The sequence below is a fragment of the Betta splendens genome, chromosome 4, assembly GCF_900634795.4.
Source record: "Betta splendens chromosome 4, fBetSpl5.4, whole genome shotgun sequence".
Taxonomy (NCBI): Eukaryota; Metazoa; Chordata; class Actinopteri; order Anabantiformes; family Osphronemidae; genus Betta; species Betta splendens.
In genome coordinates this window covers 18,203,442-18,227,774 of record NC_040884.2, presented here as the reverse complement: position 1 = coordinate 18,227,774, position 24,333 = coordinate 18,203,442, and the positions used below count along the sequence as shown (strand labels likewise).

Here is a 24,333-nt window from a genome sequence, read left to right as displayed (position 1 = left end):
AGGCAGTTGTTAAACGGTGATTTATTTAGAAAAGCGTGAAGTTTGGAGGATTTCGCCGAGCGATTCCTCGCGCCGTGAACCTCCTCTCTGTTCTCACAATCCCCGTCGGAGGAAGCCAGTGCAAAGTCTGCCGCCGTCTGGCTGTTCCCATGGCAACCACCAGGTGAGCCGAGAGAGCGCGGCGAGGAACACGTGACTCCGTCCACATGCCGGGGCAGAGCGCGCACAAGCGCCTCCTCCATTCAAACTCGCGAGTACACGGTGTAGTCACAGAAAGTCAATGTTTGGTGCGTCTGACAGCGGACGAGCAGATGACCAGTCTGCCAGTCCGTCTGTTTACCACGCTGTGTGTCTGCCGCTCCCTGAGACACGCACGCGCGCACACGCACGCTGCAGAGGAGGAGGCTGCCGTGGAGGAGGGCAACTGAGATGTGTCATAACCATTGAACGTCAAGTTCTGTTCTGCCACAGCAGCAGAAACAGAGAGGGAGCGTGTGTGCGTGTGTGTGTGTGTGTGCGTGTGTGTGCGTGTGTGCGTGTGTGTGTGTGTGCGTGTGTGTGCGTGTGCGCGTGTGTGCGTGTGTGTGCGTGTGTATGCGTGTGTGTGTGTGTGCGTGTGCGTGTGTGTGTGTGTGTGTGCGTGTGCGTGTGTGCGTGTGTGTGTGCGTGTGCGTGTGTGTGGTGAGGGGGGTCGTCATTTTTAGGTTCAGTCCTGGCTTTTTTTCTAATTAGCACTAATTACAAAGTGGCCCGAGGCTGACGAGGCTGTCATCCGTTGACGAGGTGTCCAATAGCTGTCACAAATCAGACTAATAACCAGAAAAGTCAGAGAAGGGGTCACTGCTATTTGTAAAACCTCCACCTAATCTGATATTTCAGTCTGATGAGCAGACGATCAGCCACAGTCACCGTAGCATGGCTTAGGTCCAAGTTGACCGTTATTAGAACCCGACAGAACCTGCCAAAAGATGAGCAGGTAGCTACTGAAGAACAGGCTGCCATCAGGCCCTTAGTGCAGGATCAGCTTAAATTTGCCCTGTCAGCACATTCAATCACGCGACAACTTCTGCTCGATGCTGTAGCTCTGAGACAGAGAGAGATTTGAGACACCCAGATTTGCTTATTGCAATGTAAAGTTTCTCACACTATGACACGCCTTCACAGAGAAAATCACGTGTGAAGTCACAGCGCGAGTGTTCAAAGACAAGACGCTGTCTGCGTGTACGTCCTCCTGTACTGCAGTAAACTGCACAGTATGGGGCTGGATATGCAGGAGCAGAGACGCCCATCGGGCCATGGCGCTGCAGGCGGACAACGCAGTAAAAGGCATGTGCTCCAGCAGCAGGCGTGTGGGGACACGCTGGGGAGCAGAGAGGCTCCCAATGAGGCCCAGTGTCCGTCTCACTGGAGTCAGCGCTGATGAACTGGGCTAAAACCTGGAGGTGTCGCCTGCAGATGTGAGGAAGGAGATGCTGTCTGAGCCCCCCCCCCCCACACACACACACCAGCTGACCCGCCTCTGACACTCTACGTGTGTAATTCATCTTTAATTTACCTCGGCTTCAAATCTAAATATAGGCTCGATCAAAAAGCCCCACATTCCTCGGAGGTTTCATCACTGATTTAACGTGTAGTAAAAAAAAAAAAAAATCACTCACCGAGGCGGCACGTGTGTGTTTAAAGGGACGCAGAGGCAAAAGTGCACACCTGCATGAATATTGCATGCGTTTGGGCTTTCGCAACCACATGTGTCTCTTTCATCTGCGCACTTAACAACACCCCCCCCCCCCCCCCCCCTCCGCCCCTTCCCCTCCACCGCCGGTCCTGACCGCCACCGGCGCTCTGCCTCCCCTCCTGGGCCGGGCTGCGTCGCCCACCCCCCACCCCCAGTCCCCGGGGCTTCGTCGGGTGGAACACAACTCCGGCAGAGGCTGCGTCGCGTCGCTCGCCCGCCTGCAGCTGCTATAAATAGTGCCTGTCAGATATTTTCACGCCAGCGCTGAGCACACTCGGTGGCGGAGCAGTGTATTAATATCCGCGGTGACCGGAGTCGTGCCTCAGTAAGGAGAGTCTAGGTGTGTGTGTGTGTGTGTGTGTGTGTGTGTGTGTGTGTGTGTGTGTGTGTGTGTGTGTGTGTGTGTGTGTGTGTGTGTGTGTGTCAGGAGCCATGTGCCAACGAGATCCCAGGGTAAATCCCTACACGCCGTTGGCTTCAGCTTCAACAGAACCTGCTTCACCCCCCCATCAGACGGGACGCAGCCGCAGCAGCGAGGGAGGCCTCCCGGTCTGATCATAAGAGTAAACAACGGGTCACAGGCCGTTCTCCTGCAGCACATGGATTATATTACGACTAATCAGCCTTGAGAAAGCACAGATCTGCAGATAACCTGAGAGCGTTCAGCTGCGTGAAATTCAAACAAGGAAAATAAATCAGCGGGGTTAAGCAGAGGTGAAGGAGTAAAGAAACATGCAACGATACATGCAAAGGTGCTCTCAGCAGCCGGTGCCGCACACGCGCGTCCACTCAATGCGTTTGTCCGCCTGAACGTCCTTTTAGCCACAGTAATTAATCGTTCGTCTGCACACCGCCCTGTCTTCACGCGCACACATGCACGGATCCGGTGACGGTCTTGTGTAACTGGGCAGAACGCTGCATGTGCATTTGCAAAATATCACATGTGCCGATGAACAACCTGAGGTCGAACATTAAAACTCGCACTCCGGACCTAAACTCTCCTCGTGTTTCCCCTCGAGCAGGTCCTCTCATGCAGCCATGCATGATCGCACACCTCATCTATAAACCAATGGGCAACTAGTGCATTTGGAAGACTGGAAAATGCTGCAATAGTGAGAGCAAATCCAACACGATTGCATCACATTCTACAGTATTATCATGCCCTTCATGAACAAGGACTCTGCAGCGACAGCCTGCAGGACACTGCCCCTAGTGGACAGGGCTGTTATAACAACACGAACATATACACAGTAATGTGAAAGAAAGGGTTTATGCCAATTTAACATTTGTTTCTATAAATGCAACATCTAAAAAATTAAATCCCCAATGCACAATAGATAAGCTACCATTAAAACTGAACCGTATATTTCCCATAATCCATAGCATGTGAGGTGCCAACTTAAAAAGCCTTTATCTGTATTTAAATGTGCATTATTCAAAGTTCTCTCCAGCTATGAAACGTCAATACCGTGGCTTCTTGCAGACAAACGGTGCCGATAAGAGCCCATTGCACAGTATTGGTGTACAAAGTGTCACGCGCCCAGTGATAAGCCACCACAGTTGTGCCTCTGTGTGAGCTCCGACGCTCGCTCTACGCACGACATTCCAGCAGCGGCGCCGTGTGACGTCACTCGCTGCCGGATCGCATTTCAAACGGCCCGGCTCCGCTGGCCCCAGTCGACCCACAGACGTCTGTCCCCGTGCGGTGCCACCACTGAATAACTTCAGCACAGGCTGATTAGATAAAGTGAGCCGTTCGTTCCTCAGAAACTACAGGGAACCGACGCGGATCATCTCTCTGTGTCTCATGCTGACAAACCGGGAGCCTCCCGTCTTTTTCCCAGGCTTCATAAATTTCCTCGAATATGCTCACACACTTCCCTTCCTCCTCCTCCCCTTCCTTCTCACAGTGCCCAGCCTCTACTGGCGCCACAGCAGGGTCATCTGGGGCTCTGCAGAGCGGAATGCATAGACGCAAAATCCGGTACATTACTACTGTACATAATGAACCCATGAATAAGTCACGCGCGCAGACCAGAAAACCGGATCATCGCTGACCAGGAGTCTCATTAAACACATTTAGGGGCCTTTGTTGCTCATATGCGACCAATTACGTAAACGCACACGCTGGCTGTTTTAGGTTCCCGTGACAATCATCTCCTGGCAACCCGAGGCCCGCCGGTAGCGCCGCTCGCCAGTGGTGCGGCTGGCGCGTCCTCGGAGAGCAGCCCGATGCGGCGCTCGCGGCGTGTTGACAGAGGCGGAACAAAGGTGAAGCTGTGAGTACAAACTGTGCACACAGACGGGAAACCTGATATTCCAGCTCTCGGCGCGGACCGAGCGTGGAGGGAGGGAGAGTGTGTGCTTGTGTGTGATATCAACAATGGGGAACATCAAGTCCTGCAGAACGCACGCATCTGCGTGTTCCCTCTCCGGTGCACGGTGCACGTGCGCGTCAGCGGATCACCGGAGGAGCCGCGAGCGCAGACCGCGACCTGCTCCTCCGTGCGCGCGCTGGCCTCATCAAACCTGGAAACAACAAAGAATATGTAAATAGATGTAAATCGCCCTAGTGATTAAATAAACTGAATGCACTTATGGAAATATTCCTCATCACGGACGCTCCCGTCCACTGCTGGACAAGCGGCGTCTGTGGCCGTGTACAGCCCAGCGGGGAGCCTCCGTGGGCTGCCCCTGACCCAGCATTGTTATGTGAAACCCCGGGCACCGCGCTCCAGCGCTCAGCTATGCCGTCACCCCCCTCCCCCTCCGCCCCGTCCTCCTCCAGGCGCGGAGCGAGCGCAGCCCTCGGAGCGGCTGCCCTCCTAAACCCTCCGCCGAGCAGCTTAGAGCCTCCGCGGCGGTCACACGTGTGAAACGTGCACCCGCGCCGACACGCGGACGCACGCGGGGAGGCTGGCCATAGGCACAGGCGCGGCGACGCGGGCGGGGCGTGCGCAGACTCAAATGGAGCGGGGAGGGGACGGCTTAGGTCAAAGGCACTCCCACTCAGCTGCGAGGGACGCACGTTTCCCCCCGCACACACACACGCACACGCACACACACACCTGCAGATGCGGGCGGAACATACGGACGCTCAGCGTTCCGCACAGGAGAGAGGGACGAGCAAATCACAGCCATGTGTTGGGAGAAGCCGCCAGCATGTGCCTGGACTTTAGCACTGGAGAGGACACGCTTTCCTAATCACACATAGACTCATAAACTCCCACTAAGCAGTTTCCATCATGCAACTGAAGTAAAAGTAAGAGTAAAGTAAAACTCTTCACTGTGATGTATCCAGAGCAAACTGCTACAGTTAATTAGCATCAAAACTTCAGCAGCCACACAACAGCTTCTATGACCACTGTACTACGGGTACTACAGGTACTACAGTCAAATACACCAGATTGTGTAATACGCTGTAATCTCGGCACCACTGCTTCTCTCTTTCCCCAAGTTTGTTTGGCTTCTTTCCAGCCGCCCCTCTGATAAGTGAAGTCAGCTGAAGGATAAATACTGTACGTACGCGTTCATCTCGCTCCTTTTAGGTTTGCGTCCTCTCGTTCCGCTGCCCAGCAGCGATCAGTGGAGGGATTCACCAACACGGACAGAGGACCTGACCTTGTCTTTAAATGTGAATTCAGAGCATTAGAAACCACGTTTGCTGCTATTTCTAATGCCAAGTTACAAGTGAATGCAGGCATATTGACATGGAGCTGAAGTGTTCTATTTATATAAGCGTCATATACTCATACAATTATAAAATATGTATGTAATGAATCCTTCTCATACATATTAAATATCATAAGTTACAGTGCACAGTAATAATCAGAGTTTATATAATTACTAAAGCAAAAAGCATCTAAATGCAAGTGTGCTAGTGTACTCATCCTGCCATTTGTGTGTTTTTGTCTCTACTGGGGTGGTACGATTTAGGAAGGAAGAACCAAAAGCTCAACTACAGATGGTGCGTTTCATTAATTGGGCTTCATCTTGGCATCAAAGCAGGCGGCCGAGAGATGACTGATAAATAAGTAAGATATTCCTAAATGTGCCAGAAACGATGTGAATAATTGCTTCCTCGCTGTGGCTACTAATCAGATAAGTTGAACTGCAGTGATTAACAGAAGCCCGTCGATGACCCGGCGAGAAGTGAAAGTCTAAACATAGACTCATCCGGGAACAGCGAGGCCGTTTGCTCTGCGTGAATAAAGCCCGATTACCTCGGTTCCACGTTGGGCAGCGTCACCAGCGGCGGCGGCGGCGGCGTGAATCACACGCACACGCGCATCAGCGCTGAGTCAGCCCTCTGTGTCACGATGCGTGCCGTGTCCTCCCTCACAGACCAAACCCATGACTGCCGGCCCTGTGACGTCCGCGCGCCGCGTGCGCGTGTCGCCCGCACCCAAAAACAGGTCCGAGCAGCAGCGACGGTCAAGCGGGGTCAAAGGATGAGCTGATAGTTCCCACTGCACAAAAAAGACACATTTTTGGCATTTAAACGGATTTTATTGTCTATGTGAAAAATAGTATGTACTGTATGTGTCGCTGGGCAACAACTATCGAGCGCATGTGATGCTATCGCTCACAACTTCTAATTCTGGGTTATTCTGGCGCGCTGAAATAACCTAGTTTGGCCCCAGGCGACCACTCTGCTCTCACACAACCTGACTGTAGGGACAATGCAGCAGGCTGGGGTTTCGTGGCCTTTAGCGCCCCCTGCTGGGCGCCCGGAGAACTCGAGGCTTTTTGCTCATTTACAGTACAAAACGCGCGTGTCTGCGAGTGGATTCGTGGCTTCCTCGTCGCAGCCCCCCCCCCCCCCCCCCCCCCCCCCCCCCGCCCCCACCGCTCGGTCGTGGCCGATGTGGAGGTACAGTATTAAATCTCCCACATTACTGAACAGCTGACTGCGTGCAAAACACAGACAAGGCCAGTAAACTTCCCCCTAATAACACCGCGCAGTTCCCAGTCAAAGGCGGCGCATTTTATATTCCCTTTCATCTCTCCAGTGCCTGAGAGACCAAGACAGGAGTGGGCTGTGAAGGGAGGGATCAGGGCTACAGTCACAGGAGGGGCAGGCGAGGGGGGGGGAGGAGGGGGGAGACAGCCGGGCTGAATCTTTCATTTTCTGCCCCAGGGGCGTGTGTGTGTGTGTGTGTGTGTGTGTGTGTGTGTGTGTGTGTGTGTGTGTGCGCGTGCGCCAGCGCTGTTGCTTTCTCTTTGTCTGGAGCCTGATTAACAGAAAGGCACGACTAAAGAGAGTGGATGTGAATTGTGCCGCCGACAAAAGCTGCCATTGTCTCGCCGCGTTTCGCAAGTGTGCGAGATAGAAGGGAAACCCAGATAAGAGGGCGCAACGTATGTGTTCAGACGGATTAAAAATAGACGTGGCACATTTAAAGCCGAGACTCACCGTAGGAATTCATCTCAAGACCAAAAGGAATAGCTCTAAATAAATAGGCACGTCTCTTTTACAGTGAGAAAACTATATTTCACTCTAATAATTATAATAAAAAATAATTATTACAATGAACCATGTCATGTGCACGTGGTTACTGTTGATGTTTCACCACAAGATGGCATGATCATCAAAATGCCTCTACTCCAATGAGCAGAACGTGCAACTCACTTGGCCTGTTGTTAATATTGAGTGACCATGTTGTCAGCGAGGTCAGAAAGGCGCCTCCTGCTCCGGCTCGACCCCCGAGGCTCCGCGCGTTCTGGAATTCCAGGGCGGAGACGAGCTTCCACAACACTTGTTCCTCGTTGGCGTTTCCGGCACCACTAAACCTCAGCCCGTCGAAATCTAACTTAAGAAGTGGCAACTTCAAAGGAAGCTGTAAAAAATAATGATTTCATGCTACTGGTGTTTTCTCGGGCCGTGGGCGTTCAAAGGGGCCGGAGGAGCTTTTAGATCTACAGATTTTTGGGGCTCAGATTGTAAACATTTCCACTAAAACGCATCAGATTGAGTTTGCGTCTGGTCATTATTGCGAATTTCACTCCAACAAGATTCAATAAACTGTAAATGCTACATAATGCAGTAACAGTCCCACTGAAACTTTTGGTAAAAGTATTTAAGCACTTTATTTAGTTCAGAAAATCCACACAGATGTAAAAATGCATGCATGTTACTGTGGATTTATGACTGGGAACAGGTGTTGGGGCTCATAAATTCTTTTATTACATTGTAAATTTGTAATCTGCAGCTTGAAACTCTCTGTTAATCAGTATCAGTTTAAACTCGCCCCATGCGACAGGCCTGTTATAATGATCACGTCTTTTCCAGCATGCACCTGCTCCTGCTGCTGCTCTTTGACGCTATAATGACCCGACCCCCCCCCCACAGGAACAAGTGATGTCATCTCATCGTCTCTGAATGGATGAGGAGCTCAAAGATCAACTCATCACGACTGGGATCGAGAGTCTGATAAAACTCCAAAACACAAACTAAGCACGACAGACTGAAGTTCATATAGAGCAGTCTTTTTTTCTAGCTTGAGTATGAACAGACAAGCAGCCACTGTATTTTCTGTGCCGACCAGAGTTTTGGGAATTTATATCCTATTGTTACTACTCCACTTTTCACAGATCTCTGTACAGAGTCGGTGGTAAGGAGGAGGAAATGGACTTTGCTCACCCCGTGTGCAGGTCTTGTGATGCTGCACCAGTGCTGCTGGTTGTCAGAGAGCACGGACGCCGACCGTCACCCGTAAGGTAAAAAGGCTGTTTTTCATCTGTAGATGTAGATTTAGTCGGTTCTACATTTGCACCGCTGCTGATTAGCGCGTTAGACGTCTCCTAGAGCAACTCTGCGTCTCCTTCATTCCATTACTGTTAACAGGGAAGCGTGTCGCTTTGCAGCCTAATGGTTTATAAATACTTTGAGGTGAGACTAAGCATATTGTCCCACTGTTTTCCGTCATGTGCACCAGCCGTTGCTGTACTTGCTGCTGCGCAGACGCCTCATGGAGCTGAAGAGCTGCCTTCGACGCACCCAGTCGCTGAAGAGCGTGCTGCCGTCATGTGACAGGCTGACCTGGACGCTGCGGGACAGGAAAGCGTCCGTGTCCCAGCTCGTCGCCAAGTAAAATAACAAGCTAAACGCTTTCACGTTGTCTCGCATCTCCGTGACAACCTTGAACGCTGGTTATGTATTTTGTTTGCTTTATTAGGTATCAGGATGCAGTGGAAGCACATAATGGTGACCCAAAACCAAAAGCAAGTGTTACCAGATTTATTCCAGTTCATTTTGGGCTTAATGAGTGATGAATATATATATATGATAGCTGAATATAGATGGATGCTAATTATTTGTCATTTAAACCACTTTCAGATTGCACCATCTTATGTGGAGAGTAAAGAAACTCACCTGGAGCATCTGATCAGGAGAAGTGATGAGAGGGTACGATTTCAGACCGGAAGCAATTTGAGCCGGAGTAAGTCATTGGGAAGTCTCCAGAGCAGCCCTGGGTCCGTGGTGGCCCTGAAGGCCCGGTATGAGTCCAAGGATGCCGTGCATAACAAAATCAAGGGCAGATACACAGCTGCAAACGTTACATCACCTTACAAGGCAGCAGACGTGTCAGCGAAAGGTGGCGCCGAGGAGGAAAAACCCAGGAAGCAACCAAACACGGCCGATGCTTCAGTTGTTGATGCGCCCAGAAAAGCAAAGGAAGATCATGTGACTAAAAAGGTAAATACGCCATAACGCCATAGTAGGTGTCTGGTTAGTCAGGAATCAGAGTCATAAGTTATGATTGCTTCCTTGTCTCCAGGTGAGAAATCACCTCCAGACTGAGAGGAGAAAAACAATTGGGGGAATTGACTTTGAAAGAATCACAGCATCTCAAACTGGTGAGTAACAGGAAGGTATTTGTCATTGTTATCAAAGACATAAACCGAGGTTGATGTGATGAAATGATCCCTCAGCAAACCAATATGTAAGCAGCTCTTGTGCTGCTTAATGTGAGAATAAACAAGATGCAGCTTCCTGGTAGGCTGTCCTTGGAAAGCACCAGGCCATGACTCAGGCCAGCGCTGGAAGCATGAATGGAAACCAAGAGGGGAAACGGAGACGGACTGGTTCAGTGACTGGACAAGACGCTGTGATTGACTCAGCCTGGTGTGGGCACGGGTGCAGAGGACAGGAGGACAGGAATAACCGAGGCGGTCTGAGTGCAGAATGTGGGGAGGGGGGGTTAGAGGGTCAGCTGTCACTAGGGCAGGAAAAAGAGAGAGAGGGAGAGAGAGTCAGAGAGAGAGCAGACAAGAAGCCAGTGGGAATTAGACCAACACACATCACAGATTTAAAGAGAGGAAGATAAGGAGCTGGGAGCTGTTCGTCTTCTGTGAGTACTGCTCAGTTTGACACTGACAGCTTCATCATTAATGCTGATGATTATACATGTAAGTGACATCTCTCAGCCGTTGGGATGCTCACTCCTTACAGCCACAGTTCACTAAAGCCTCGAGGCTTTAAATTAAAGCTCTGCTGTTGCTCCCGTTTCTCCGACCGACGCTTAGAGGACTGTTAACTATAAGCCACTGCGTATTTGCGCGTCATGCGTTTCCTTGTGCTCCTCGGCGCTCGTAGTCGCAGCGACTCGTCCTTCTGACCTTCAGTTTGTGTGTCAGTGGAGTCACGCCGCCACAAATGGCCCCTCTCTAACGCGGCCTCGCGGCAGCTGACGGATACTGGCTCAGACGAGTCTATTATTAGCGAGCTAAAATTGCTACCGTGTTACGCACATGCGTGTAAACACAGAACTCACTTTTGTGTTAGAAGATCCAGCCACTTACTCACAGCCTCCAAAAATACACAGCACATTGTTCTGGGCTGAGGCCGCTGCCATTTTGATTGATAACGTTAGCCTGTAAATGTAGCGCTGAGCTAAAGTCCTCTAGCGCTTTTGTTCGTTCTCTAAATCTCTCGCGGGTCCCAGACATTCTGAAGCCAAACCTAAAGCTGCTGCCGTGTGTGATCTGGTCTCAGATGAAAAGCGGAGGTGGACGGCGAACGTCAAAGGCAGCGCCCTCGTCCTCACCAAGGAGAAACCGTGCCTCTCGGTCAGAGCCATGTCCGCTCTCTACCTGTCAAAGGTGGCGCCTCAGGAAACAAAGGGCAGCCCGTCAAAGCCGGTCAGTGTCTGTCTGCTGCTTTTACTAACGCTTCTCCTCCTAACCCGCCTGCGTGTGACCTGAGATAACTATTGTTTCTATGCAGGCACGCGACCAGTCGACTAAACTGATCAAGGTAGGACAAAGCGCTACCACACGTTTTGCATGGTGTTTGCACTGTCGCGTGCACCGCGGCCAATAACAGTAAACAACAAAAAGATTTTCCCAACAGTTTGATTCCTTTGAAAGGAGAACAGAAATCTGGAAACCTCCTTTGTCTGTTTTATTTTGAAATTGTGTTTGCCGTTTGGCATCTAACCCACTGACATCTGGCATGAGGAAAGCGCAACAGCTGGCATGGTTTGGAGGTAGCATACGGATTCCTTGGCTTGTCTGTAGCATGAGTCATCCTGGATCTGTTGTCAGCGATGACACCAATACTTTGTTGTTTCAAGATGGGAGAAGAGTCCCAACAGTGGAAAGATGGCTGTCCTCCACCTACTACTCATCCCTGGCCAGAAGACCTGGCCTCAGGGGAACATTCCCAACAATCCGTGACACTTTGCAAAGAAAACCTATACGAGCAGCGGCAGAAATGCGAGCTGAGACGCCTCCTGAAGCACACTCACCCCGAGCTGAGGACGCTGGATCAAGTTGTGGACGAGGAGCTGGCTGAGGTTTTGAAGTCGGACGCTGGGGTGGCCGCTAGTGAAACTGGATATGAGGGAGAGGTTCTGTCACGACGCATGATGTTCGAGAACTGTGCCCTGAGTAACAGAAACGATGCTCATGCGGCCAAAGTGCACAAGGCAGAGGGAAAAGTGGAACAATGTGATGCCTCAATAACACCAGCTGCATTTGAAGAACCGTGTTTGGAAAACGTTATAGAGACAGATGAGAACAAGGCATGTGCTTCTACTCGAGATTGCAACGGCGAGTTTGAGGAGATGAGAACAGATGTTCAAGCTACCAGAAGGATGTTTGAGAGACAATCTGCGAGCACATCCAGGCCAAATCCAGACAACAGATCCAAGGGTGACGTCAAAGAGGCCGTCCAGAAACATGATTCTGGGATGTCGGGCAAAGACAAAAACAGCCAGATTGTCTGTGATGCAGAACAATCCTATAAACAAGTGTCAGGTGTGAGTAGCTTAAGCACTGATGGAGGGTTGGCTGATGGGGAGGAGGTTCCTGCTGAGAATAAGTGCATAGGTTGTTTAGATTCAGACGGATCTGAGGAGTTAATTAAAACTAGTGCAGATCTTTTTAAAAACAACCCGTTTATCTCTACAAACATAGAAAGAGAAAATTCCTATGCACATACACCAATAGCTCAAACCCCCTCCAATTCCAGTGGGACAGTTGAGGATTGTCTGACGACCAATGTAAAGGACAGAGCTCATCTCTTTGATTCAATGCCCTTTGACAAAATAAGACGACAGAACATAGACGAGATTGACACAATGGTGGAGAACATTAAGGAAACGCTCAGTTCCCTCTATCGTGCTAATTCCATTCACGGAGGCGGAGCCATCATTGAGGTGAATGAGACCATGATGGCTAAAAAAGCTAAATTCACACTATCGGAGAGTGGGCCGAGAATTCAATATGAGGAGGTCGCCGAAGGCGGAGCACAGAACTTCATCCTGCAGCTGCTACCACGGGGCAACCTGAAGCCTCAGATCACTTACCTGAAGGAGGACCGTGAAGGCAGCATGGTGGTCACGGTGGTGAACGTGCCCCTGCATCAGCACCAGATCAGCACCAGTCAGGACACGCCGTTCAAAACCGCCAACGTGGTTCAGCTGGTTGAGGACATCCTCAATCAGGATAACTCCCTGAGGAAGGGGGTGATCATTCAGGAGGACGCAACCAATTGTGCTGAAGTGATTGTTTATTCTCTCTACCATTACGTTGATGAGGAGGACGTGAAGAGTTACAGTCCTCCGGGAGCGCCGGTGGAGTGTGACGAGCCTGAAGCGGAGAGAAGTGAGATGAGAACGACAGACAATAAGTGCATCAGGAAGGGCATCATTAAATCAGCCATGAGCTGCTTTTCTGAAACGTCTCGAGAACAAGCCTGCCCAGGTTTAGTGAGGCCCGAGGTCCCAGTAAAAGGGAACGTGAAACTGTTCAAGAGTTGTATTGAAAAGGGCGATTTGGAGTATTTAAAAACACTCCAGGCTGAACCGACAGAGCAGGATGAAGACTTCGCTTCAGACCACAGCCTGGCTGGAGAGATTCTCCATGAACAGAGAGGAGACCAGGCAGAGGGGAGCGCTGCAGAATGGGTCCCTGTCGATATGGAGAAACTGAGAAGCATGTTCTCTGGGGATCAAAAGCAAACCCAAACAAAGCTGAATGTCCACGAAGGCCGAGTGGCAAATTGGGAGTCTACTGGTCCCAAAGTGCCACAGGAAGCTGAAAATGGAGCCAGAGGAGACTCTGCAATGCTTACGACACATTGTGAACACGTGGCCCACCGAGTCGGGTTAGTTGAGGCCACAGATGACAATGATGAGATGGCCAACCTTCAAAATGCAATCAACAGCCTCCAAGAGTCCACAGTCAAGGCCAACCCTTGGCCTGAGCTTCTTCCTCCAGAAGAACCCGATGAAGTAGTGACAGCAGCTCATAAGAAGCACTCGTTCACAGAGCAGACGTACCAGCATGACAGGTTAGAGACACACAAAGACACGAAATCAGAAGGAGCAGAGATTAAAAACAACACAAAGGTGAATACTGGGACTGAGGAATGCTGGGAAGCCAAGTCTGACGGTTCAGAAACAGAATCCAGACAAGAGGAAGAGGAGGCTGTGGGTCAGGGTACACTCCAAGCAGCGTTAGACTCCTTAGAGAGATCCAACATAAACATCACCAGAGGAGACTTCAGAGCCGCTATGATATTCCGAAATTCTTCAAAACCCCACAAAGACGGACCGAAAAACGTGGAGGCCCTCTGCCCTGTGACAGAACCCCCAGTAGCTGAAGTACAACTGAGACGAAAGCTGGTTGGTTCAAAGCCTGCTATCCCGCCCAAACCTGACCATCTAAGGGTGTCCTGTAAGAGTGAACACATGAAAGAGTCTGAAATGTGCCCTGGCGCAGATCATAAAGGTGAATTATTCACGACCCTAGACACAGATAACACAAATAAAAGTAGCTCCAATCAACCAGAGGCCAATAATGTGAAGGCAGAAGACACAAAGCCCCAGGACCCGCCCCTCCAAGAAACAGATGACAGTCACATCGATTTCCATGCAGCATGTGAGAAATTCAAAGGTAATGCTGCGAACTCAAGCAAGAACGCGCCTGTAAAACCAAAACGGGTCAAAATTGCCCAGCCGGACATTCTCGCACACGTCGATCCAAAGTCTGATCAAATGGGAGCATTGTGCAACAACTCAAACACTGACGGTAGCGCCAAGGACGAGAAACAAACAGAGGGAGGAGGCAAAGTCGAGATGAGGGGGAAGAGGGGACGCAGCGAGACAGAGGACGAGCGGCGGCAGCGACTGTCGGTCCACATGGATGAGATCATGAGGGGCAACATCACGGCCGCCATGGAGATCTTTGACAACTTGCGCAAGCAGGAGGAGCTGCAGAGTATCCTCAGCCGGGTGGAGGAAATAGAACGGGACACCAGCGAGGTTGATGTCAGGTCCCTGAGGAAGGCGTACGAGAACATCCCAGACTGGGCCGTCAGCGCCAACGGAACCAAAGAACAAAAGCAGCCGGTGCTAAAGGAGAACACGGAGAGCAAGGTGTTGCACGTGTTTGGAGATCTCGAAAGAGCCAGTGAGGAAATCATGACTCTAAAAGAGCAGACATTAGCCAGACTCGTGGACATAGAGGAGGCCATTAAAAAGGCTCTATATTCTGTGTCTGCCCTAAAATGCGAGGCAGACATTGTAGGTTTATCGTGTCTGTTTAAAGAGTCTCTAGGGAAGGCGAAAGACTCCCCACCCTCCGGAAACATCAGCAAAATAAGCATTGGGTCAAGTCGAACTAAATCCCCACCAGCACAGGGAGACTCGGCCTCCAAAGGAAGCACGGCTCTGGCAGCGGGGGGAGGAGCCGGCCCTGAAGCCGGCGCTGCCAAACAGCGCTCAGGCTCGCCCTCATCCCCCGCCTTCATCTCCATCCAGTCGACCGCCAGGAAGGCGCCGCCGGCCGAGGCCTCCACCTGCGCGGCCTGTCGGCACGGCTCAGGTTCAGAGGGGGAGAAGTTCCGGACAACGAAGACGCTGACGTGCAACAGCCCCGCTCCGAACAGAAAGAGGCAGCCCAAAGCGGAGGTGAGCGTGCTGGAGGTGCAAACCGACGCCGACGGGAGCGGCGTGGTGGGCGCCAGGACGGTGACGGAGAACTACGAGCGGACCGACAGCCTGGGGAACCGCTTCTACTCCTCCAAGACGTCCACGGTCATCACCGCTCCGCCAGAAACCACAGCAGCCTCCACGGGCTCCTCAGACATTTATCAGATCACAACGTACCCAGAGGTTCTGCTGCCAGTTAATCACAAACCTTAAACACTTCACTCAGAGAGTCACAGTCAGTGTTCAATTGGCCCAGACTCCTAGGATGTACGATTATGAGCCAAGAATAGAGTTACTAGTTATTATTGTCACTATTATATGACTTCTTATCTATTTTTAGCATTTTTTCCTTTAGAATATTTTTGAATTACACTTGACATTAAATAAGTGTTTGCTTGTCATTTTTATGTGTCTGTTTGTTTGTCTTCTTGCTCAAAATCTGACTTTTGTCCTCAGTTTCAACCCACGTGTCACGAGATGTGCTCAGCGTGTTTGAAGCCAGTCTATTCGATGGAAAAAATAACGGCAGACAAATATATTTTTCACAGAACATGCTTCTGCTGTAAACAGTGCAAGAAAAAGTTAAGGTGAGAAAAAAAACTAAAATAATGATGAATGAATCACAATAATTGTCACAATATCAGTTTGCCTAATCTTCTGATTCAGATTATGAAAACAACAAAAGAAAATCCTGGTCATAATCATCATGAGACATAAAAAGTTTATAAAATAAAAATAAGAATCTGTAACTCTTCTCATTTGTAGTATGCACAATTACGCACCTCTATACGGGGAATTCTACTGCGTATTTCACTACCAGCAGCTCTTCAAAATAAAGGGGAATTATGATGAGGGCTTTGGACGCACTCAGCACAAGGACCGGTGGCTCCTTAGACACGCCGCTGACAGGGAGCGCGACGAAACGGAGGCGTGAACGGGCGCTAGGAGCGTCAGTAGCCGCGGGAAACTCAAGTCTGGTCTTCAGTGTGTTAGTGGTCACGACCGGGAGGGACTGCGGAATCCAACTGTGCCGTCCGTCCTCAGACGACATGAAAATCTGCCTGAAGATGTGTTTGAGGCCACGCGACACTGCTGAAGTCTATGCATTTGTTTATCTTTGAAATAATTATATGAAATTTGTTGCCACGTCCTCACGACAGAAACAAATGTTTAATATGAAACTAAACGTGTAGTTTGTGACATGTGGAGGAAATCATTTGGCTGATTATAAAAACACTCGTTGCTTCTCCAGAGAAATTAAGTCACACTCACACACTGAATTATTGATTTAACCTTGTGTAGGCATCCAGTCATCAGTCTGTGTGACACTACCAGGTGCATTCACTGCCTCACTACAGTACAGCCAATAGAGCAAATCAAAATATGTTTACATCTTTTCATTTCACACTCACATTATAAAGGTGCCTGAATTGTTTTTGATGCTATTTTTCTATGTATATCTAATAAATATAAATCAAACCCAAGAAATTAACTTGATATGTCTTAAATTTCAAGAAACAACACTTAAATAATATTTTGACTGTTTGGTAGAAAGAAATGAACATATTATTACATATTCAAATTTTAATGTACAATATTTACAATAAAATATTTATTTTTACAAAAAAACAAGGATAAATGTGATTTCCAGGGAACCTTTCCTTTCAGTTACCTGCAAACGTCAGTTAGAAAAAGTTTATTTGCACTATTAAAAAACTGTGAAAACCATCATGAGTAGAACCCGTACAAGATCTACATCTTTGTGCTCTTTGTGTCCTTGTCTTCCATAAAAACAGTTTCCTTCTCAGCAGCTCCGTTCTCAGGTTTTCTGAAATTAAAAAAACACGTATCTGTGACTGTACCGTAAACAAATGCTCCGACTTGAAAGGGTTTCGTGCACTGACGTGAGCTCAGCGTGGTCCTGGAGCTCCGCGTTGCGGGTTTCGGGCAGCAGCAGACACAGGCCTCCGGCGACCACGGGGACGCTGCCGTAGATCAGCATGGGGATGATGGCGTGGTACACGTCCAGGAGCCTGATCATGGGCGCCAGGATGCCCGCCACGCGCGCACACATGGAGTTCAGGCCCACGCCGTTCTGCCTGTAATGAGAGCGAGCAGTGAGACGGCGAGCAGCGGCGACGCGTGCGTGCGTGTGTGCGTGCGTGGCTGTGCGGCTGTAGCTCACCTTAGAATGGTGGGGTAGAGCTCTGCCGTGTACACATACACAGTGGAGAAACTGGCAGTGGCAGCAAATTTGCCCAGTACAGCTATGACTGTGGCCACCACAGGCAGGTCTAGTGGACACACAGCAAGTCACACGGTCACACATTTCATAGGGTTCGCAGTAAGTCCCACAGGCCTACTGACCTTTAGGCACGGCCAGGATGCCCAGACAGGCACAGCCTCCGAACAGCAGCATCCCGGCCTGGCTGACTCTCCGGCCCACGCTCTGGATGAGGGGCAGGCAGCCCAGACGCGCCGGGAGCTCCACCGCGCCGAAGATGAACTGCGTGAGGTAGAGGTCCAGGCCGAAGTCGCCCACGTTCAGGCTCAGGCCGTAGTACATCAGACTGGTGGCAAACCTGTGGCAGTGGGAGACACCCAGCGCCTTCGTGATAGGATACTGGTGGAGGCGGGAGACGCTGGTTGGACTCAGCACTGACCAGAGGTAGCTCATTATGAGGGCGCGCCTCCTCAGGTAGGGGATTCTGAAGATGTCCAGCATGTTCACTCTCTTGGACGGAGCCTCCACGTCCATCTAAACATTTAAGTGTTTACCAAGTTTGTTGTGTGCGATTGTGGGTGAAGCAGGTTTTAGTCTGAGGCGTTACTTTTTCCAGCAGAGCTTCCGGAACCGTCCTCCCGTTCACCCTCGCTGCCCTCCGGATCAGCTTTACGGCCTCCTGCTTCCTGCCCTGCGTGAGAAGCCAGCGGGCCGACTCCGGCAGAATCCTGCAGGGTTCAGCAAACGAGCGCACGATGTGAAATATAACGCCGGCAAGTCAGCATTTAACATCGCCCGAGCAGCGGCTGACCAGTAAAAGATCCCCAGGACGATGAGGAGAGGGCTGAAGAGCACCATCTGCAGGATCCTCCAGTTCCGGATCGCATAGGCGACGCCAGACAACAGCATCAGCCCGAGGGGGAAGAAAGAGTGGCACAGGATGGTGCAGAGGGCGAACTTGGACGACTCGCTCCACTCCCCCCCTTAAAGCAAAGAGGAGGATTCAATCAGTCATAAACACATATCTGGATATATTGATTTTATTTAAGTCGTACTCACCGATCACAAAGGCGTTTGCAGTGATGCCAGACACAGAGAGGCCACTTGAGAATTTGAGGGCCATATAAACATAAACGTTGGGTGAGAAGGCGATGCCGACACCAAACAGCATCAGGAGGAGGAGCGAAAGCAGGACGACGAAGCGCCGACCGAGCCTGCGGAAAGACGACACACCGTCACCTCAACGGACGCTTGGACTGTGGAGGGTCTGTTGAATTAAAATAAAATAATTTGATGTGAAGCTTTAAAAAGGTCCACAGCAGAAGAGGAGCGGTACCGGTCAGCCATCTGCCCCAGCACCAGGGCCCCGACCAGAAGCCCGGCCATGTAGACGGACTGGGACGCCTGGATCAGGCTGCTCTTATCACACACCAAGGTGAACTCATGGCAGGAGGAGAGGAGAGGACAAAGAAATACTAAATTATGTTTAGCAGCTCGGCTCTAAGGGTGGAATGGACACTTTAAAATGACTAATACACTACTGTAAGTTTGGGGTCACCCAGACAATTTTGTGTTTTCCATTAAAAGTCACACTTTGATTTAGCAGCATGAGTTGTAAAATGAACGGAAAATATAGTCTCATTGAAAAGGTTAAAAATAATGATCTGTTATTTATTTGTTTTTTTATCCTCAAACTTTGCTCTCAAAGAATCCTCCATTTGCAGCAATCACAGCATTGCAGGCCTTTGGCATTCTGGATGTTCATTGGTTGAGGTCATCTGGTAATCTGGGCCTTCTGAGCAGACACACTGTACCATTACTACACTGCAGTGACAGTTGCTGGAAAAGGGCCTTTATACACCTAAGTAAATATTGCAGCAAAAAACAAGACGTTTGCAGCTAGAATAGTCAGTGACCACTAGTGATGTAAACAGTGTATTTCGGAATTGTTGCACAAAAAGGGCCTGTCAAAAATAAAGACATTTCTAAGTGACCTCAAACTTTTGAACGGTAGTGTATATTTACATTATTCCTTGGCTGCATTTGTAGGAGTGTAACCAAGTATCTCTCACCTCAGTCACAATGCTGGAGGAGCCTTCGGGTTGGCCAAAGTCGGAGCCATTCACGCATCCTGTGGTGCTGTTGATCCCATACGCCGCTATAGTTTCCAGATCCACGTCCACAGGCGTGAACATCTGGCAACTCTCATACCTCCCATCCGCGTCCACAGGGATGGTGAGGTTCCGCCGCCTCTCCTCCGTCAGGTTGGGCCCCTGCTTCAGGATCCAGTCGGTGTTGCAGTGATGTGGGAAGGTCATGCCCGTGAACACCTGGCCGATCACGTCGAAGCCCGTGAAAATGCTGGTGACGCATAACGCAGCCACCAGGCGCTTCTGGAACAAGCCGAACTCCCCGATCTCCTCCAGGATCAGCCCAAAGTTGCTCATTTTGACCCTCTGAACGTGACGGTGGTGCAGCCGGGCTTTAAACGGCGTCCAGCCGACGCTCGTCCTCCTGGTTAATGTTTAAACTGACAATCCCAGTGTGTTTATGGCCTGCCAAGTTGCCAACAGGTTACCAAAGTATTGAAAGGAAACATGCAACGATGGGTCAGGCTGAAGTCCTGCTAGAACTGAACCTTCACACTTTAATGGACTAAAGCTGTGGGTTCAGCAGAAAAACTAACTGGGAGCACAGGAAAGTAACGGGAGCTCAAATGGACTTTGAACATGATCAGAAGACCTTCCTGAGGCTTCTGACATTGTTTGATAAGACTGAGTGGCCAACTATTAAGACAATAAACTACCACAATAAAATCAAATCTCCAGGATCCAACCTAAACATTCAGCTGAAGGATTAGACACTGTCTGCAATCACCTGAAAGTGATAGCAGGTTCTTATCAGTAATTTACTGTAAGGGAAAGGTTGAATGAACCTTCAGCTTGTGAAGAAATGCTTTACTTTACTCAAGTCCATTTTTATTGTAAACAAATACTCTATAATTAAATGAATTTATTTATAGGGAACTGTTTAAAAATAGCAAAAAATGGAAGTGGAAGTGTTAGAAAATGTGCCAAGCGTTGGCTCATTCTCCATTCATTAAAATTCTCCACATATATGCGAGGCACAAGAGACGATGAAGAAATGGGCTTAAGCATGCGCACACACACACACACACACACACACACACACACACGTAGCATCAAACTAAAGCAGGCAAGAAATGTCACCAAATACTGAATCTTGGAAAAGGAACAGCGACGCTGAGCTGCTGACTTTGTCACTTCCCTTCACAGAGAAGACAGGGTGGACACACCTGTATGCTTTTATTTCAGGTATCTTCACATGTAACAAGAACTAGATTTCAAAGATACTGAGAATCTGAATCAAAACTTTGATGTCATGTCAGAAAACAAAAAAGAAAAGAAAAAAACACACTTGGTCATTTTCAATTTAAGGCTAGCGTAAAATCTTACATGTTCAAAGTCAAAATACAAAGATTTCCTCTTAACATTTGATCTGCAAGCAAGAAATCCATTGAGTATTGCATCTGGAGGTTGATGGCATTACCAAATTAAACGGGAGAAGCTCGCTGTTGTTTCAGGTCTACATATTAGAGCAGGGTGTTAATGAACCGTGGGTCGTCCTCAAACCTCGTCATCAGCGCAAATTCACATGAGGAAACTGGAGATGACGGTTAAAAGGATGGAACATCTGTGCTGATAACAGAACAGCGGATGTTAAATCTTCATTTTAGCCATGTAAAGATGCTGTACACGTACCGAGGCAGCTGGAGAATCGGTGGGCTTGATGTCCACTTTAAACGTCAGTGGAAGCAAACCTGCTTCATCTGGTTTGGGCAAATTTAAATGGGACAGACGTTGTGCAGTGCATCAGGGCGGCTGTGGCTACACGGTAAAATGAATTTAAACTTTAGGTTTTTTTTCTTTTTTTAAAAGGCTGCTAATAAATAAAACATCATCCACGACATACAGTACTGTAACTGACGGTACGTCCTGTAAAAGGGGGGAGAGTCAGTGTTGCTGTGTCATCACCTTCCTTCACACAGTGTTACCCCACAGTCGTGTCTCAGGACAGAAAGAAGGCCAACAGTGAAACACCCAGTATAAAAAAAAAAACAAACCAAAGCCAAACGTCACTATTTACACACTAGAAGTTAAATCAAGTACTTACTTTTACCCACATAAACAAATATGCACTTAAGTCTTTTTTCAGAATTTCTTTCAAAACGGATACAAACCGATACCAACAGACAGACACATCTGATTGTACAACATGTGTCATTACAGCTGCTGGAAAACTCTGCACTTCAGTAATTGAGCCACATCGCTCTACCTACAACAAGGCAGAGGCTTAGTGTCTAAAGACCAACAGTTCTTATTTGAAGCCAGGTTACTTTAACGTTTTGACGAGCACTACACAAGCTCCAGATACAAATTAGATCAGTACTGTAAAATCAAAACATGGAGGAGTATTTGCCAGTCAACCTTTTTAAACATATGACTTCTACTGGGATGTTTAGCAAAGGCGATTGATTGGATTCTTGATTGTTCTTATTGTGAACAAACCACCAGACACATCTCACCATCATTTGTTGACAATAAGAAAAACACAGAATAAAAGTAGACAGTTACAAGTTGGGAATTATTTGGCATTGACCGCGAGTCACACGTCTTATCCTAGTAGCCTTGAGTCGAGCTTTCCTTGAGTGTTGACATTAGCAACTGCAACCACGCGTGTACATCTCAGACGACAAAATGCCCCATGTGATAAAACGTGCATTCAGTAGTTCTGATGAATATAAGGCATTGTTACACTTACCAGGACTCAAGGGCATTAGTACAGATTGTGCAAATGCATCAGAAAACAAAGAGAAGACTAAAAGACTGAGGGAAACTAGAATGGGAACTAGCGTCTGTAGATACTCGCATCCTTCTGCATGTACACGGTAAACGTTGTTGAGCGATTCTCGTGGTGTACGTTCTGTTACTTCAGGACCCCTAACGCAACGAAGCGGCGTTTGTGAACTCCGATGGGCGACAAACAAAATGTTTTCTTTGGCAGTAGTGGTTTCTTTACAGCCATAGAATGAAAAAAAATGCATTAAACTATTTTTTTAAATTTTCACATTTTTAGGCAAGTCACGGTCCCAGGTTGAACACTTTAACTAATGCTGAGCTGAGCAAAGCCCTGGAGCTTGACGTCGTCTGGTATTTCGGTTCCCTCCGTTCCAGAAGCCTGTGGGAAAAACATTCAAAGCAATGAACACATACTTTAAATGAAGTGAAGTTCAATTTACGGTAAATATGTTTTTGACAGTAATATGACATTTTGATGAAATATTATGAAATGAAAATGGCTCACAATAACACTGGAAATTATTGGACTCACCAGTTTGAAAGTGACATTTTTATTGGCTTGAGGTTCATCAACTATTTTCTGCAAATTTGCAGCAACTGAAAAGACGAAAAGTTTAAAATCAATGGAAGTAGGAAAACAACTACACGAAAGTAAACACGTGGGAACGTGAGGTATTTAAACATGAATTAAAATACTATTATTAACTGTAAGGTCCATGATTTGGGGGAAAATGTTTACAGACAGGAATGATTTTAATCACTCACCTATTACTAAGTCCCTCCCGTCCACCAGTCCTGCTGATACCAGCTCCTGGGACACACCATCTGCTGTGTCTGAAAGGTCAAAGCATCAGAGACCGGCTGTGACACGTGCAGCGTAACAGCAAAACCACCACAACAGGAAAACTTAACATGAAAATATTTGCAACACGTCACAGAAATTTTATCATTTGCACAACATTAGTTCCTGTCTAAAGAAAGACTTAAACATTAGAATATTAATGTGCACAGACTCCTCTTTAGTTTTTCCAAAGCCTCATCATGCTCATTTATTTCAGACACTAAAGGAAGAAGAGGAATATTATTTTGAAAACTGGCAAAAAAAAGTAAGAAAAAATAAATAAATAATAAAAATCATTCACCTCTCCCGGGCATGAATTCAAAGCGGATGTCATTTAGCTCCTTCTTTGAATTTCTGGGGAGATAATGGAAAATAAGAAGATTAGGGTGAACTTGGTCAAGCATTGGTTGACTTTTCCCAATTCTTTAAACCTGCAATACACTAGAAGTAATGTAATGTACAAGCAAATGAGGTCTCGATCATCTGCATTAATCTAAACGCACCTTAACCTTAATACCAAACTAATGGGAGCCCTAACTTCCTCCGAGGCTGCGGGAACCTGTCAAAACACCAAACACAAATGATAATGAACCAGGCTGAACAGGTAACGGACAAAAAAGCGGCCTTAAAATAATAGCATATGTCTAACAAACTGTAAGCAGGGTCAGACCGACCTGTACAGGAACAGGAGCACTAGGTACGGCCAGTGCTGCAGGTACAGCCGATGCAGCTGGTGCAGCCTGGACAGAGGGTTGAGTGTTGACAGGTGTGGGCTGCAGTGGAGCCTGGCCTGCAGCCTGAGGTAGTTCAGTCTGACCTGTGGCCGGCGGCTGGAGGTGACTACTTAAGGGCTCAGCAGTTCGGAAAACCTGAGGGTCAAAGTTCAGTCAAATGTTTTCTTTACTAGTACAAATACATTCTGGAAAGATGTATTGATAGTCAGTGTTCAGGGCAAATCTCAAAGCAGAGGATAACAACAGCTCAACAACAGAAATGAAACTGACCTCTGAATTCGGCGACCCCTCCTTCACTCTTGGTGACTGGAAAAAACAGATCACAGAGGAGAAGACTCAGAAGGATTTCACTGCGCTGCTTTTAGCACACGTGGATGCAAGGAAGCAGAGTGAGGCAGAGTTCACACTATTAGAGAGTCAAAACAAAAAGCTCAAGTGTAATCCAATCACAGCAACGGCATCAGACAGCTGGCACAA

The 24,333-nt window shown here is 48.5% G+C and overlaps 3 protein-coding genes and 1 long non-coding RNA gene across 5 annotated transcripts in view; 1 reads left to right on the top strand and 3 right to left on the bottom strand.

The window, feature by feature from the left end:
• Window positions 1-4,666: 4,666 nt before the first annotated feature.
• On the bottom strand, window positions 4,667-9,242 carry LOC129603929 (uncharacterized). Its single transcript, XR_008694333.1, has 4 exons — window positions 9,111-9,242; window positions 7,368-7,544; window positions 5,959-6,204; window positions 4,667-5,361 (listed from the first exon to the last, which is right to left on the bottom strand). It is a non-coding gene; the product is annotated as an uncharacterized LOC129603929 (long non-coding RNA).
• Window positions 8,109-16,667, top strand: LOC114852892 (xin actin-binding repeat-containing protein 1). 2 transcript variants are annotated; one of them, XM_029145579.3, is made up of 11 exons: window positions 8,110-8,240; window positions 8,330-8,455; window positions 8,674-8,825; window positions 8,914-8,959; window positions 9,075-9,434; window positions 9,517-9,595; window positions 10,734-10,879; window positions 10,965-10,994; window positions 11,314-15,360; window positions 15,634-15,764; window positions 15,943-16,667. In XM_029145579.3, the coding sequence occupies exons 3-11, from the start codon at window positions 8,707-8,709 to the stop codon at window positions 16,109-16,111; spliced, it is 5,127 nt and encodes a 1,708-aa protein (XP_029001412.1). In that variant the 5' UTR covers window positions 8,110-8,240; window positions 8,330-8,455; window positions 8,674-8,706; the 3' UTR covers window positions 16,112-16,667. The 2 variants fall into 2 exon arrangements, with proteins under 2 accessions (XP_055363695.1, XP_029001412.1); XM_055507720.1 differs by lacking the exon at window positions 10,965-10,994 and having other exon boundaries at window positions 8,109-8,240.
• A 76-nt stretch (window positions 16,668-16,743) lies between these two features.
• slc22a13b (solute carrier family 22 member 13b) lies at window positions 16,744-19,892 on the bottom strand. The gene is made up of 10 exons (XM_029145582.3): window positions 19,474-19,892; window positions 18,738-18,841; window positions 18,461-18,615; window positions 18,213-18,384; window positions 18,009-18,129; window positions 17,841-17,935; window positions 17,545-17,759; window positions 17,363-17,471; window positions 17,082-17,276; window positions 16,744-17,005 (listed from the first exon to the last, which is right to left on the bottom strand). The coding sequence occupies exons 1-10, from the start codon at window positions 19,846-19,848 to the stop codon at window positions 16,930-16,932; spliced, it is 1,617 nt and encodes a 538-aa protein (XP_029001415.1). The 5' UTR covers window positions 19,849-19,892; the 3' UTR covers window positions 16,744-16,929.
• Window positions 19,893-20,673: 781 nt separating this feature from the next.
• Window positions 20,674-24,333, bottom strand: part of oxsr1b (oxidative stress responsive kinase 1b) — a 27,730-nt gene continuing 24,070 nt past the window's right edge. The window contains exons 12-18 of the mRNA XM_029148100.3: window positions 24,127-24,162; window positions 23,797-23,991; window positions 23,626-23,681; window positions 23,424-23,476; window positions 23,047-23,115; window positions 22,814-22,878; window positions 20,674-22,660 (exon numbers count right to left, since the gene is read on the bottom strand). Of these exons, the coding sequence (XP_029003933.1) occupies window positions 22,586-22,660; window positions 22,814-22,878; window positions 23,047-23,115; window positions 23,424-23,476; window positions 23,626-23,681; window positions 23,797-23,991; window positions 24,127-24,162 (549 nt within the window). The 3' untranslated portion in view covers window positions 20,674-22,585. The remainder of the gene's footprint in view (window positions 22,661-22,813; window positions 22,879-23,046; window positions 23,116-23,423; window positions 23,477-23,625; window positions 23,682-23,796; window positions 23,992-24,126; window positions 24,163-24,333) is intronic.

Bases quoted from the DNA above. Each gene is read 5' to 3' on its own strand.
- LOC114852892 (XM_029145579.3), top strand. From the start codon at position 8,707: ATGGAGCTGAAGAGCTGCCTTCGACGCACCCAGTCGCTGAAGAGCGTG. The intron at 9,596-10,733 runs GTGAGTAACAGG...ATCTGGTCTCAG, and splicing joins AATCACAGCATCTCAAACTG to ATGAAAAGCGGAGGTGGACG. The intron at 10,880-10,964 runs GTCAGTGTCTGT...GTTTCTATGCAG, and splicing joins AGGGCAGCCCGTCAAAGCCG to GCACGCGACCAGTCGACTAA.
- slc22a13b (XM_029145582.3), bottom strand. From the start codon at position 19,848: ATGAGCAACTTTGGGCTGATCCTGGAGGAGATCGGGGAGTTCGGCTTG. The intron at 17,936-18,008 runs GTAACGCCTCAG...TTAAATGTTTAG, and splicing joins CGGAAGCTCTGCTGGAAAAA to ATGGACGTGGAGGCTCCGTC. The intron at 17,760-17,840 runs GTCAGTGCTGAG...CCACTGCCACAG, and splicing joins CTCATAATGAGCTACCTCTG to GTTTGCCACCAGTCTGATGT.